Genomic DNA, 13,177 nt, shown 5'->3' with positions numbered 1-13,177 from the left:
TTCTTTATCAGATTTGCACAAAACCAAAAAAACTGCAGAGGCAAATTTCCAATTGCCCGTGTGCTTTTACACACTTCTTGGTCAGGATTTACCAATGAAAAACAAAGTGTGCCTGAAGCTATCTGCACACATGCCCTATCCCTATGCAACTGGCATGTTAGAATCAACCAGTCAGATGGCAGAGACAAATATGAACGTGAAGGCCGAGGCCTACCAGTATGAGGGAAAGACAAGGTTGCTCCTCATACAATTCAAATCCATGTGGGTGTGGACTACTCTGATTCAAATGGAGAAAACGTGGATTAGCAGCTACATACTGCTCAAAGGTGGTTTGGTTCTAAGAAGCATGGTATCAATGTGTCCAGCAATGTATCGGGCAGGTGATCAGGAATGTATACTTTGCCACATATGTCACTGTTGCCATTGCAGTTGGAACAAACACAGCAGAATGCTGTACGCACACACACAAAAAACCCTATGGACTCTGTAGAGCGGATAATACAATTGCAATCCCATATGCAGTTTATAGCACAAGAGCAATGACTGAAAAATCTGTAATAGAGCTGGGATTTGTTTGTTTTTAAGCATCTTGCGGTATGGTCAATCTGCGTCTGAAGCAGCAGGGCTGTTTCAAATTTCAGCTGGGAGCTCCCCTGCCTAAATGTTCCTCCATACAAACACGCACAGATCCCCGCACAATGAAAACTAGGGTGTCAAGGGGAAGTTAGAAAACAAGGAATCAGGTGGAAATGTTCTAGTCTATTTGGAGGGATTTGTATATGTGCACAGGATGTGAAACGCCAAAATTCTGCCTCTTAGTTCTGTCCCTGCCCCCATGCCAGCTGAAGTACGAGGTAGGCACCAAGATCTGGCAATATCTTGTACCAAACTGGCCCCATTGCTGCTCCCCTTTTGGTAGGCAGCCAAGCAAGGCACTACTTACTAAACCAGATTCTGATTGCTGATGTTGGAACCATTTTTTTTAATTGTTATTAATTGTTATGCTGTTTTACTGTGAGTTGTAATAATTCTGGGTGGTAATTTTACTTTTTGGGTGTTTTGTTTGCTGCCTTCAATTTTATTTTATTTTTTAAATAGAAAGGCAAGATACAGACGTTGAAACAAAATTTAAATTTAAATTAAAGAACCCTCCCACTTGTAGGCTACAATGGCATGGCTTACTAGCCCTGTGAGAGGTAGCCCATACCTACACTGAAATTGCAAAAGCACATCCCCATCCCCAGATCTAGGGCAGAGGTTTTCAACCTTTTTGAGACCATTGATCCCTTGACCACCTGCATTCTTTCTGGGGCACCCCTGTGGGGCTCTGGAGCCCAGTTATGTCCTCCCTTGCCTGCAGAGCTGGCAGCCCCTCACCCCCTTTTTAACACCGTCCCTTGTGGAGTGTTCCCTCAGCCTCCTCTCTGCTCCCCTCTCCTTTGCAGTCTGGGCAGCCACAGCTGCTGCCCCTGGTCTGCGAGCTGCCACCCCTGCCCCCAAAGAGAGGTGCCTGCTCACACTGCCCCACAAGGGCCTGGGAAGCAACCCCTGGCCAGTCCCAGAGACACCATTTGCATGGGGAACTTGTAGCTAGGGCTGCTTCAACAAACAGCTGTGCAATACTTGGGAGGCAGAGACGCAAGAGGGCATCAGAGGAGGGACGGAAGGAAAGAGGGACAGAGGCCAGAGTTGCCTGTGGCACCCGTGACCATCATTCAAGGCACCCCAGGGTGGCACAGCACACTGGTTGAAAACTAATGATCTAGGATCATTAGATGGGGTCATAGGCTGGTCAAGGCCCTGCCATTCTGATTACAGAGGTTTTGTTCCCCAGCTAACTCCACACCAGCTTAGGGTCTCTCTCTCTCTCTCTCTCTCTCTCTCTCTCTCTCTCTCTCTCTCTCTCTCTTTGTAACACGAAGCAATCTGAAGTGTGGGCTTTAGGCAGTTACACCAATGAGTGCACCAAGAATGCCATCAAAGGAACAAAGTGGAAGACTGGCATCTGTTTCACAGTGGAAGGGTCTTCAAGTGATTCTACCACACAGACAAAGGTCTCTTGGAGAGGCAAGCTCCAATCCATGCTCAGGACGTTTGTGCAGGGATTTGAAAAGACTGACTTCTTCAAGTATCTATACACAGAACCTTGTGTGTATGTGTAGTTCCACCTGCAAGCTGGGTACCTCTTGCTGGCTTAGTCACTCTCGCTAGCAAATTGCTCTCAGCTCACCCTTAATTGCCAGCCTGTAAAAAGGGGCTATTAAGCAACCTACCTAAAATGGCTGCTCTGAGGATGAATAAAATAAGGACCAATTAACAGACTCTGGCTGGGCAGGCCATTCCTCATTTTCTTTCTAGCCTCACGGGGTTGTTGCAAAGACAAACAAGCTGAGAGTTGTGAAAGTGTTTTGTTTATAAAAAAGAGCTGTAGAGAAATGAGTAAGATACCAAAAGTACCATAGCAAAGCAGACCAGAATCCTTTTCCCACCACACACCTATTTGAATGCATTGTTTTCCCACATCATGACTGTGTCACACTGGGTGCTGATGCACCCAGGCTAAGCCAGGAAACTAAAATGTTTCCTTCTGGAAACAGCTGCCCTTCCAAAGTAAGCAGCAGGCCCCCTCTTTCATTGGAGGGTTTTAAGCAGAAGTTGGGTGGCCATCGGTTATGGATGCTTTAGTTGAGATTCCTGCATTACAAGGGGCTGGGCTAGATGACCCTCAGGGTCCCTTCCAAATATGATTCCACTGTAGCTGTTCTGTCAGGGGTGGGGAACTAATGGCCTTCCAGATGCTGTTGGACTCCAACTCCCATCAGTCCCAGCCAGCATGGCAAGGATGATGTAGGCTCTAGTCCAGCAATATAAGAACCACCACAGGTTTATACAGCGTACCAGTATTTGTTACTGATGAAGCCTAATTATGGCGAAACAAGGACTGTAACCCAGGTAACCTTGTCCATCTTTGTTTGACGTTTTCTTCGTGGACTCCAACTCCCATTAGTCCCAGCCAGCATGGCAAGGATGATGTAGGCTCTAGTCCAGCAATATAAGAACCACCACAGGCTTCCCAACCCAGTCTAGATGCTGTAGGCCAGTTTTCCCCAACCTGATATGTGATGGCAAGAGGAGACACGTAGCTATACTGGTCCATTAGAAAATATTAGGGTCAGTGGAAATGCCACAAAATTGTGAACTGCTTTCAGGTGCCCCGTAATACATTTTCCCAGTATAACAGCAGCAGCTAATCAGCCAGTTTTCCCCTGTGCAGCTGATGTGGTTCCCTGCAAGAGCCACCTCCAGCCTGGATATGTTAGGCACCAGATGGCTAAGATCGTTCAGCCAAAACAAAAGGAAAAGAAACACTGATCAACCAGATGAGAATGGCATGTCCCCCTCCCCCGTCCCACACTTTCCCTTCCAGCCCATCCATCACAAGAACCCTAAAGTACGAAGCTGGTAATGGAGCCAGGAGCCAGTGAGAAGCCATTGTTTGCAAAACACAGAGCAGCTTCGCCTGCCACCACATCCAAAGCTTGCAATTTATACAAGATCGCTTGTGTAACCTAGTTCGGAAAGGAGTACTGGAAGGCAGAAGGAGTACAGATTCCGAGGGCATTGGAGGAAGGGATCCTCATGGAAACGGGCTGTCCAGTGATGGACCACAGTCAAGCACAATGGAGGGGAGTGGTTCCTAGGAAGGAGCTGGCAGCTCCTTCCCTGTCACTGCTCTGAGGGATGACGAAGCAGCTGAGCCCAGGCAGGCAAGCAAGACAGCACCGCATCCTGCTGCCTGCTCCCTGCAGCGGCTTTTGTGCCTTTCTGGTGCTTTGTTCCAGGGGCAGCAGAGAACATGGTTGCTGCTTCCCAGGGTAAAAAGCAGAAAAACCCAACCATGGCTAATTTGCACGCCTGTATTCCTCTTAAAATCAGCACATGTTGAGGCCGGCCTTAAACAAAGCAGGTGGGTGAACAGGGTGGGGAAACCATTCAAAATGGTTGGAGCCAGATTGAAGTGGCCAGGTAGCAACTGCAGCCCAGGAATTGTCAAGAGAAAGAGAAATAATCTGTGCTGATTGGGGGAAAGAGGCCCCTGATATTTAAGAAGCTCCATGGAAAATCTCTGCTCAAACCACCCGCAGGAATGACTTTGCGGCACAACTGTACTAAATCAAGAGGCTTCTTCAAAATACCACCTTGTTCCAAGCCCAGGTATGAGAAGATACCCTTTGGTACCCAGTTGGAAAATAAACTTGATATCCCAGGGCTCCATTCGCCTGTGCAGTGAGAGAGGCGTCAGGCAGCCCCATTAGCACGGATTAATAACTTTCTCTGCAGCAGAGGGATTGAGAGGCACCCAGAAACCACAGAGAGTTGTGCAACAGACTTGGAGCGGGGATGGGCTGAGTTCTAATTCCCGCATATGACTTCAACAGCTGGGGTCACCTTGGGGAGGTCCTACGCCTACCCTTTTCACTTGACGAACAAGAATCAATGGGGTCAGTTGCTCATGACTGCACTAGCAGATCAGTCTCTCCAAACATGATGGGTGAGGTACGTAGCCATCTGTTGGGCACCCCACAAAGCGAACACCCTCCCTTTTGACCACATACCCAAGACTGTGCAACACCTCCCACATGATACCGAACCACTGATGGATGCTTTAAAAAGCCTCAGTGGCCATGGCTCATCATGAGAGGGTGGCATGAACGTCACTAGCCACCCTCTCAGGAGAACCAGCTCCCACTTGCTGCCCTCCTGAAATGGAGGGTGACTTCAGCAACTGAAAGAAGCGAGCATCATCAGGTCAAAAGCCAAGCGTTGTACCAAGTGATGAACACAGAGACTATGGGGACAGGGGCGTTGCCAGTTCTGAGTAAACAACCTACAGGCTCCTCAGCAAGCCACCTGCATCCCTTTGAACCCCCATCCTTATACTGCGTGCACTGATGTAACTTAACATGGTATAATTCACTGTGGTAGTGGGTGGGGGGTTGGTTTTAAAACCCCAACAGATGATGGTGGGAATCAAACGAGATTATCTCAACCGGTCAGTTTGCAGCCCTTCAAGAGAATAACCTCAGAGGAGGCAGCATAATTTGGGCAGATTCAGAGGATTTAAGTTTTAAATTTTGGGAACAGAAGATAAATTCATGGGGCACAAAGGGTTTGTGTAGGAGGGGGAAGACATGGTTGCTTCCTCCCAGCTCCAAGGGACCCCTCCTTTCTTCAGAGTAGCCAAACCAACAGCTCAACTAGCCACACCCAGTGGTTTTAAGGCTGCAGAACTAAGGATGGAGCAGTAGCAGCAGCCAAACAATTGAAATAAACTCCAAAGCCACAATCACCAGCACCCATTTTCTAGGCAAATGTATACACTATTGATTATTTTACAGGTGGGCTTTGCTGTAATCCGGGAGATTTTGAAGGACATTTCCCCACCTTATTGAACAGGCCTGGCTCAGGGGCAGTGATGGAGAGGTGGTGCCCCTTCTTTTGAGAAGCATCCCTGCAGCTGCTCCCCCAGCCCCCCCCCCCAGCATTTGCTTACCCCAATGATGACGGTGTCATCCCCCTGGAAAACTGGGATGAATTTATCTCCCCGTATGATCTCCGACTGGTTCAAGGGCCGGAACCTACAGAGCACTTTGATGCTACATTCATTGACTTCTGTCGTCATGCTGGCTGGACAGTGGGGCTCCCTGTTCGTCCTGGCAGCTTTTGTGTCGAAGAGGTGGAGGAGAGAAGCAATTCCCAAGGGGAGTCGAGAGGCAGAGAAAGGTAAAGGCGGCGTGCAAGCAGGCTTTAGCAGACGGCAAAAAAACGGGAGAGGGAGTTCCCTAGATTGTCACCCCACAGCAGCAGAGCAATGGGGCTCTCTCAGCTGGGCTGGTGCGTCCTCCGTGCCTGTGTTACCTTGGGATGCTGCTTGCAGTGCCTGTATCTCCCTCCTTCCTGCTGCAGGCATCGGGCAGCATCAGCAGCGAGCAAAGGGATGGGCAGCTGGAGCCAGGATGCTATAGCTTTTAAGGTGGAGCGGCTTCTGATGACTTAAGGTGGAAGCAAATAAGCTGGTCCTAGCCCGGGGGTGCGGAACCTTTTTCAGAACAAGGGCTGCTTCTGGTAAACCTTCTGAGGGCCACATGCCAAGGGTGGGCGGGAACCAGAAGCAAAAGCGGGAGGAGCAACAAATGTGATTTTTTTTTTTTTTGCCTGCATCTCCTTTGACCTCCATCCAGGCAAGCAAGACACATTCCTGCCAGGCAAAAACACTCAGGTTGTGGAGCAGACCCAGGGAGGGGTGTGGCCTGGGGAGAGTACCCAGGGCCGGATGGAGAAGATTGGAGGGCTGCCTTCTGCTGCTGGGTATGATTCGCCATAGCCAGTGCCCCCTTCCTCCGGTTTTGAATTGCAGTTGGCACGAGTTGCTTTCTTCTTTTTGAACCTTGACCTGGTGCAAAGGAGGGCTGGACTCCTGGAGGCAAGGGGCAAGTGCTGCTTGGCTTGCTGGGTTTAGAAAAACAGCACCTCCTGCCAAAATTCCCTTTTATACACAGCCCTGGGCTTCTTTGGGAGGAAAAGCAGGGTAAAAATGGGATGAATTAGTAAATAATAAAACTGAGGAGCTGCACTCTTTTCCTAGGCACTCTTTCATTTAATTTAGACCCCATGTCTCAAAAAGCACTCTGTTGTTCAGTCGTTCAGTCGTGTCTGACTCTTCGGGACCCCATGGACCAGAGCATGCCATTGCCAGGCACCTCCACTGCCTCCCGCTTCGAGAACACTGTCCAACCATCTCATCCTCTGTCGTCCCCTTCTCCTTGTGCCCTCCATCTTTCCCAACATCAGGGTCGTTTCCAGGGAGTCTTCTCTTCTCATGAGGTGCCCAAAGTATTGGAGCCTCAACTTCAGGATCTGCCCTTCCAGTGAGCACTCAGGGCTGATTTCTTTAAGGATGGATATGTTTGATCTTTTTGCAGTCCATGGGACTCTCAAGAGTCTCCTCCAGCACTCTGCACTGCCCTAATGCCTACTGTGTTGGCACTGGCTATGATTACTCACTTCTGAGAAGGGGAAAAAAACATTTAGCATGCATTCAGGTGCCCTTTCTTTATTATCACTCCATAGTCCATAGGAATAGGCAGCTGCTTAGTAACAGATCAGGCTATTTGTTCATTTAGACCAGTGTTGTCTACGTTGCTGGCAGCAGCTTTCCTAAGTCTGTCACAGATAAATATTTTCCCTCATCTTCTACATGATCCTTTTCTATACTGGAGATGCCAGGGATCGAATCTGAGACCTTCTACATGCAAAGCAGATGTTTTTCCATTGATTGAGCTCTGGGCCCCTCCTCACATGACCTGAGGCTGAGGCCAGAGTCAGTTCCAGGCATTCTGTTCGTCGAGCATTCATCCTGATTTGTTTGCACAAAGTTTGTGGGGACATTAGATGCCATTGCCTATTTATTGTGCATTCATTCTGTTTGCAAGGAGGTTAGACAACATTGCGTCAAACAAATATTATCCCACATTTTCCAGTGCATTTCCCCGTCACTTTCCCTCATCACAAAAAGGTTGATTTTGGAAGGAAGCCAGTTTGTTGTGTAATAGCGCCAAATCAGCTTTAATTGCGCATCCTGAATTTGTTGGCGTGCGATTGAATCCCACCTGACAATAGCAATGGTCTGCAATCACCCCAGGTTAAAATAAATGTCAGTCTGATTGAAGATGTCATCCACCTAAACACTAGATGACATGCATTATACTTGCTCATATGATTTCTCATTTTTTCAAAGCGCCCAAACCACCCAAACCAAGGCTGCCTCCACAAATACTGTGGGAGAGGCCGCATTCTCATGCCTCTCAGGTTCTTGCTATCTGAAGGCCAAGATTGCAGCTGGAGAAACAATAAATATCTTCTTTTTTGAGATGGGGAAAGCAGAACTGTGTTGTGTACAGTTAAGGTCACCCCATCTCAGAATGGACATCACAGAACCAGAAAAAATGCAGGAAAAGGCAAATAAACTATTAGGGGACTGGAACGCCTTTCCTACAAGGAAGGGAAAGATATGAAGCTGAACATAAGAACACATTGTTGGCTGCTTTTTCAAATTTGTTTGTTTATTCGTTTCATTTTACTTTTTGTAAAGTAAATCCTGCTTTGGGTTATCTTTTTAAAAGGAAAATTAAACACCAGTTGACTCAGCTACATTCATCAAAAAACAACACTGAATGCATTATAAACCTGCAACATCAGATGGCGCCAGAGAGCAAACAAATTTTCTATGTTGTTTTTACATACCGGTAGGTTTTTTTCTTTTGTTATAACAATTTAATTTCTGACTTATTAATGGTGTTTTTTTCTCTTTGTCTAGATCCACCCACTGTCTATCTAAATTAAATATTGGGTCCCTAATATAGCACCCACAAAACAGCTAATTCTGATGGAGTAGAAAGTCTAAGCTTCCCGATTCCCCAGCATAGGATCAGGAAAGATTCCTGTCTGTAACCTAGGAAAGGAATCGGTGTAGACCAGGGACCAGGGCCCTGTGAGCTTCCACTTGCCGTAATGGCCGAGCCCTGGAGATATAAATCTGGTAAAACCTTTGATTCATCAACATTGCTTACTCTTCCAGGAAACTGGGGGCCAATTGGACAGACGCAGCAAAAACTGCAGAAACCAAATTGAGGCTGACATGTGGAGGGAAAGCAGTACCAGAAGTGCAGTCGCTTCTTGCATCAGGCCCCAAGCAAGACAAGATTGCAGCAGCTGCACTGACTTGCAAAGTAGATTCCTTTCCTTCCAGATGAGCTGAGTTGAATGAAGCTTTAAAAAGGAGCTGGTGAGGATAAGGGAGGTCAGGCCCATGCCCTGCTTGTCAATTTCCCAGAGGCACCTGTCTGGGCTCCTTTTTGGGAAGCAGGAGGCTGGATTAAATGGTACTTGATCTGAACCAACAAGGCAATTCATAGGATGTGCTCTGTACGTTTTATCACAGTTATGTCAGTAGCAGTTATGTCATTCTCTCCGATACTTAACAGAGGGGAAAAAAATGGTGCATCGAGAGCCAGTGTGGTGATGGACTAAGATTGGGCAGAACCAGGTTCAGACCCTCACTATGCTATCAAGTTCCCTGAGCGACCTTGGGCACCATCTCTTAGAGTAACCAACCTTGCAGGGCTGTTGTGAGAATAATGGGGGGAGAGAGTCCTCAATATTGTAGAAATATAGTTAAAGAGATGATACAAGAAAGGGGATGGGAGTCAGAAACAAGGAGGCAAGTAAAAACAAACAACCCCTAATTCATGATGGGTTTCTTTTTTTTTGTTCTCAAAGTTTTTTTGCTCATTTATTTGATACCAAGATCAAATTTGTGGCCAGCTGCCCAAAACGTTTCTTGAGGATATATTTCTTGCTCTTTATATTTTGTTTTAAATTTAAGACATTATAGTTAAAATAATTAGAGCCCTGCAGGTTCCAGGAGAGATAATATTTTTGCTTACAGTGTGATTCCATCAATGTTTACTCAGAAGTGAGTTCCATTGAGTTCAGTGAAGATTACTTCCAGATAAAGCATGTTCATGATTGAAGTCAGTATTTTATGGGATCTGTTGTGGAATATGTAACTTCAGGCTTTGTTTATCTGGCAAGCTCTGGTAATTTGATTTAATTTCAACTGCACACAAACCCCGTATTACTTATATATATATATATATATATATATATATATATATATATATATATATATATTTAAAAACAAACTTTTATTGGTTTTTTTAAAATACAAATACAATATAACCTTTAAACACTTATCTGGCAGTACGGCTCATGGTGTTTGCTTTATCCATTATACATTTACACATTCAACATTCAAACATATTACTTAATGTATTTTATATTTACCAAAAAAATATGCTTGGAAGTATTAGATGCACAGATCTAATAAAGTCATAATGAATAATTAACAATGCACATACATCAAGAGAAAAAGGTGCGAGTATCATATGTTGTTATAAGCCGTCTTAAAAGGAATAGTCTTGCATTATTTCTTGAATATCAGCAAACCAGAACTGAAGGACAAAATGAGGAAAGACATATAAAATGAAGGATGGATGACACATTGCACTCACCAGCCTCTCCTCCAGTCCTGTTGAGGAATACTGAGTAGCAGTATACCTATCACAAGAATACCATCCCTTATTGCCATGCCATACATTTAAAGCAATGGCTTTCTGCAAAATCATCATCCTGGCAACCACAATTTACTACTCACAGAACTACAGAGCCCTTAGAGAAATACAGTTCCCAGGGTTCTTTGGGGGAAGCCATGTGCTTCACATGTATGGTGTGGCTGTAACTTCAACTTTCTAAGAGCTCTGTCTTAGTTTTGTTTTTGAATGAGTGGCTGAGGTGAATATTGAATCAGTGGTGGACAACCTTTATTGTTGTTGCCTCAGAGGTAACCTGTTGGGGCTGCATGTTGATTGTGGGTGCAACTGAAGACAATAGCGTGTAGAAGCAGAACCAAATTGAATTGGCAATCTCTTTTTTCTCTTTCTTTCTGACATTCCTTCCCTTACCTCTGTGCCCAGCAGGCTGGGAGGCACAGATTGTGCTTGCTAGAGGCCTGAAGAGTGCAAGCTGTTGACCCCATGTGGCCTGAGGGCCACAGTTTGGCCGCTCCTGTGCCAAAGCTGCAGAAGAAGATTAAAGAGGCATTTGCTGTGTGTTTCCACTTATTGGAGCAATCAATGAATGGAGCCAATATTGCTTGATAGGGAAATTTACCCGCCACCACCTTCCCCCCACCATTATGCCTCCCCGGTAGCGAGTGCGGGACTCATGAACTCGCTAAAAGCCCGACGACGAGCGGGCATTCCTTCCCCCCCTTTTCCGGCCATCTCCCTACACTTTGCAAGTCACACAAGCACCACATAAAACCCTCGCGATGAAGGGTTCCCCAATATCCCAATCTGCGTTCCGAAAAGCCCCTGGAAAAGCGCTTCTGTCAAACAGCGCTCCGCTGGTCTCCATTTTCCCAATGAACGGGAAACCCACCAATCAGGAGCATGCATTCAGCTCTGCCTGCAAAATGGAACGTTCAGGTCAGCTACTATGATTCAATCATCACCTTCACGCTTGACTGAACACTAAGTGGGTTTTGACAGGCTCCCTGCTGGGAGAACAATGGAATCGAAACCAAAATGTAACCAGTTGAGGAAACTATTAATTATAACTTGCAACAATGTATCAAATGGACAATTTAGACGCTGGGTGGCCCAATTTTGACAGCTCGAAATATTTATTATTGTAAAAATCCACAACTCCTGAACGCAGTGTCCGATTTGCCTGGTTCGGGTGTCTATTTGCTCCTTGTAAAATAACCTTTCTAACCCCTCGGTCCCCGCCATCCTCCGATCATCGGAAGTATATTATTTCGATACTGCATAATTTTTGGACTCTCCACTCAGTGGCTTTCATAATCCCCTAAGCAGCGAGTCACGTCCGCAGGAGGAGATGCCCCCTCCCGATAATCCAGTCAAGCACCCATCCATCAGCTACCATGGCAGCAGACATCCTCCTAGGAGCTTTCTATTGTCCTAACGCAGAAGAAACCTTCAATGTGTATTGCACCCACCCTAGATCCATTCACCGGTTCCTGCCATCCTCCCTGAAATGCAAAACTTGTTTTTCCCCTATGTAAATTTTACTGTAACCTCCTCTCTCCCCTCCCCATCTCTGACGTTTCTGTGATGTATTTCGCTATGTATTCTGGGCTATCGCGGGAACTTTTAAAAGTCCAGGACACCCTTTGTTCGGGGTTCAGATTTATCTGGAACCTATTGCGCAATAAACTTTGTGCTTTGCTTTGCTCTGTGGCGGCTGGACTCCTTTTGTTCCGCAACGTCTTCAGGTCTTTGCCTGACGATCCAGGTGGACGGGTAACTTTGTCCTCAGGGTCTCCGTTTTCCGTGACAGTTCTTGGTGCCGAAACCCGGGAGGCTTGCGGTCCCCCCGTGTTGCCGACCGGGGCTTGTGGGTTCTTCAGCCGGCACCGGGTCTCGTTTTCCCGAAAGATCTCCAAAGCTTCCGGCCGGTCACCGGGTTGGAATTGTGAGCCTCCAGGAGCCAGCCCGAGAGCAAAGGAACGCTCTGCCGGCTTCATCTGGATCCAGGGAGACGCGTGAGACGCGTGAGTATGAGTTAAAAATCCAGTGCACTGGTGGGAATTGGGGTGGTATATCCTGGCAACAAAATTCTCTGCCTTCCTATCTATCGTTTTCTAGCCTTTTCTCTGGTCCAACCTCACGAGGGACCGCGCTCAACTCGAAAAGGGGAGTTCTGAGCTCTATCTCTTTCTCTCCCTCTCCGGTCAGCCGCACCGATGGGCTAAAACCCCGTCGAAAGCAAGGGATCGGAGCTCTTTTTCGTACCTTTGCCAGCCGCCCCGGTAGGAGAAATCCTATCGAAAGCAAGGGGCAAGGGGACTTCCTTTCCTATTTAACCTCAGCCGCACCAGTCGGGACACGTGTACACGCATGTCGTGTGTGAACCCGCTTCTGAAAGCAAGGGAGGTTTTCCGGAACGATTGCTCTATCTGGGGGTCGCCCGATCTGGCACCGCACTGCGCGGGCGTTCAGTAGGGTCCCTTTTCTAAGTTTAACGATAGGTAGGAGTTGCCAGGAGGGTGCTCGGCTTAGCAGGGCGGTTGGTGGCAGAGTGGTGAAGGTAAACCCCAGGAATACGTTAGTTGCAACAGTTGAAGGTCTAGGAGGATCTAGACGGTATAGGTGATAGTTACGGTTGATTGGACTAGTCAGCTCAGAGTGTTATCCTGTGGCTACACTCCCTTATCCTTTCCCTCTTGTTTTATTTCCCCGTTTAGACCCCAGTCGACTTAAAAATGGGTACCCAAGCCTCAAAGCATGAGCGGACTCCCTCAGGGAGGAAGGCTTCTAAGAAGCCATCCAAATCCTTGCGGGACCCTGACTCTCCCATAGAATTTGTCCTCAAGCATTGGAAGGCACTGCCTGGACACGCTTTCCTGTCCAGAGAAAAAATGGAGGATTTATGCCAAAACAAATGGCCGGCCAACACGTCTAACGCCGAACCGGAGTTGCGTTGGCCCTCAGACGGATCGTTCAACCCAGACCGCCTGAAATTCCTTAAGAAA

The 13,177-nt window shown here is 47.0% G+C and overlaps 1 protein-coding gene across 2 annotated transcripts in view; it reads right to left on the bottom strand.

The window, feature by feature from the left end:
- KIF5A (kinesin family member 5A) overlaps positions 1-6,058 on the bottom strand; it is a 57,347-nt gene extending 51,289 nt beyond the window's left edge. The window contains exon 1 of one of the 2 annotated variants that reach the window (XM_033137627.1): positions 5,555-6,058. In XM_033137627.1, coding sequence (XP_032993518.1) covers positions 5,555-5,683 — 129 coding nt within the window. In that variant the 5' untranslated portion in view covers positions 5,684-6,058. The remainder of the gene's footprint in view (positions 1-5,554) is intronic. The other variant, XM_033137635.1, reaches the window with a different exon arrangement.
- Between the last annotated feature and the right edge of the window lie 7,119 nt (positions 6,059-13,177).

The sequence above is a fragment of the Lacerta agilis genome, chromosome 2 (genome assembly GCF_009819535.1).
Source record: "Lacerta agilis isolate rLacAgi1 chromosome 2, rLacAgi1.pri, whole genome shotgun sequence".
NCBI lineage: Eukaryota > Metazoa > Chordata > Lepidosauria > Squamata > Lacertidae > Lacerta > Lacerta agilis.
The sequence above is the reverse complement of the archived record's forward strand: the minus strand, read 5'-3'. Positions and strand labels throughout refer to the sequence as shown.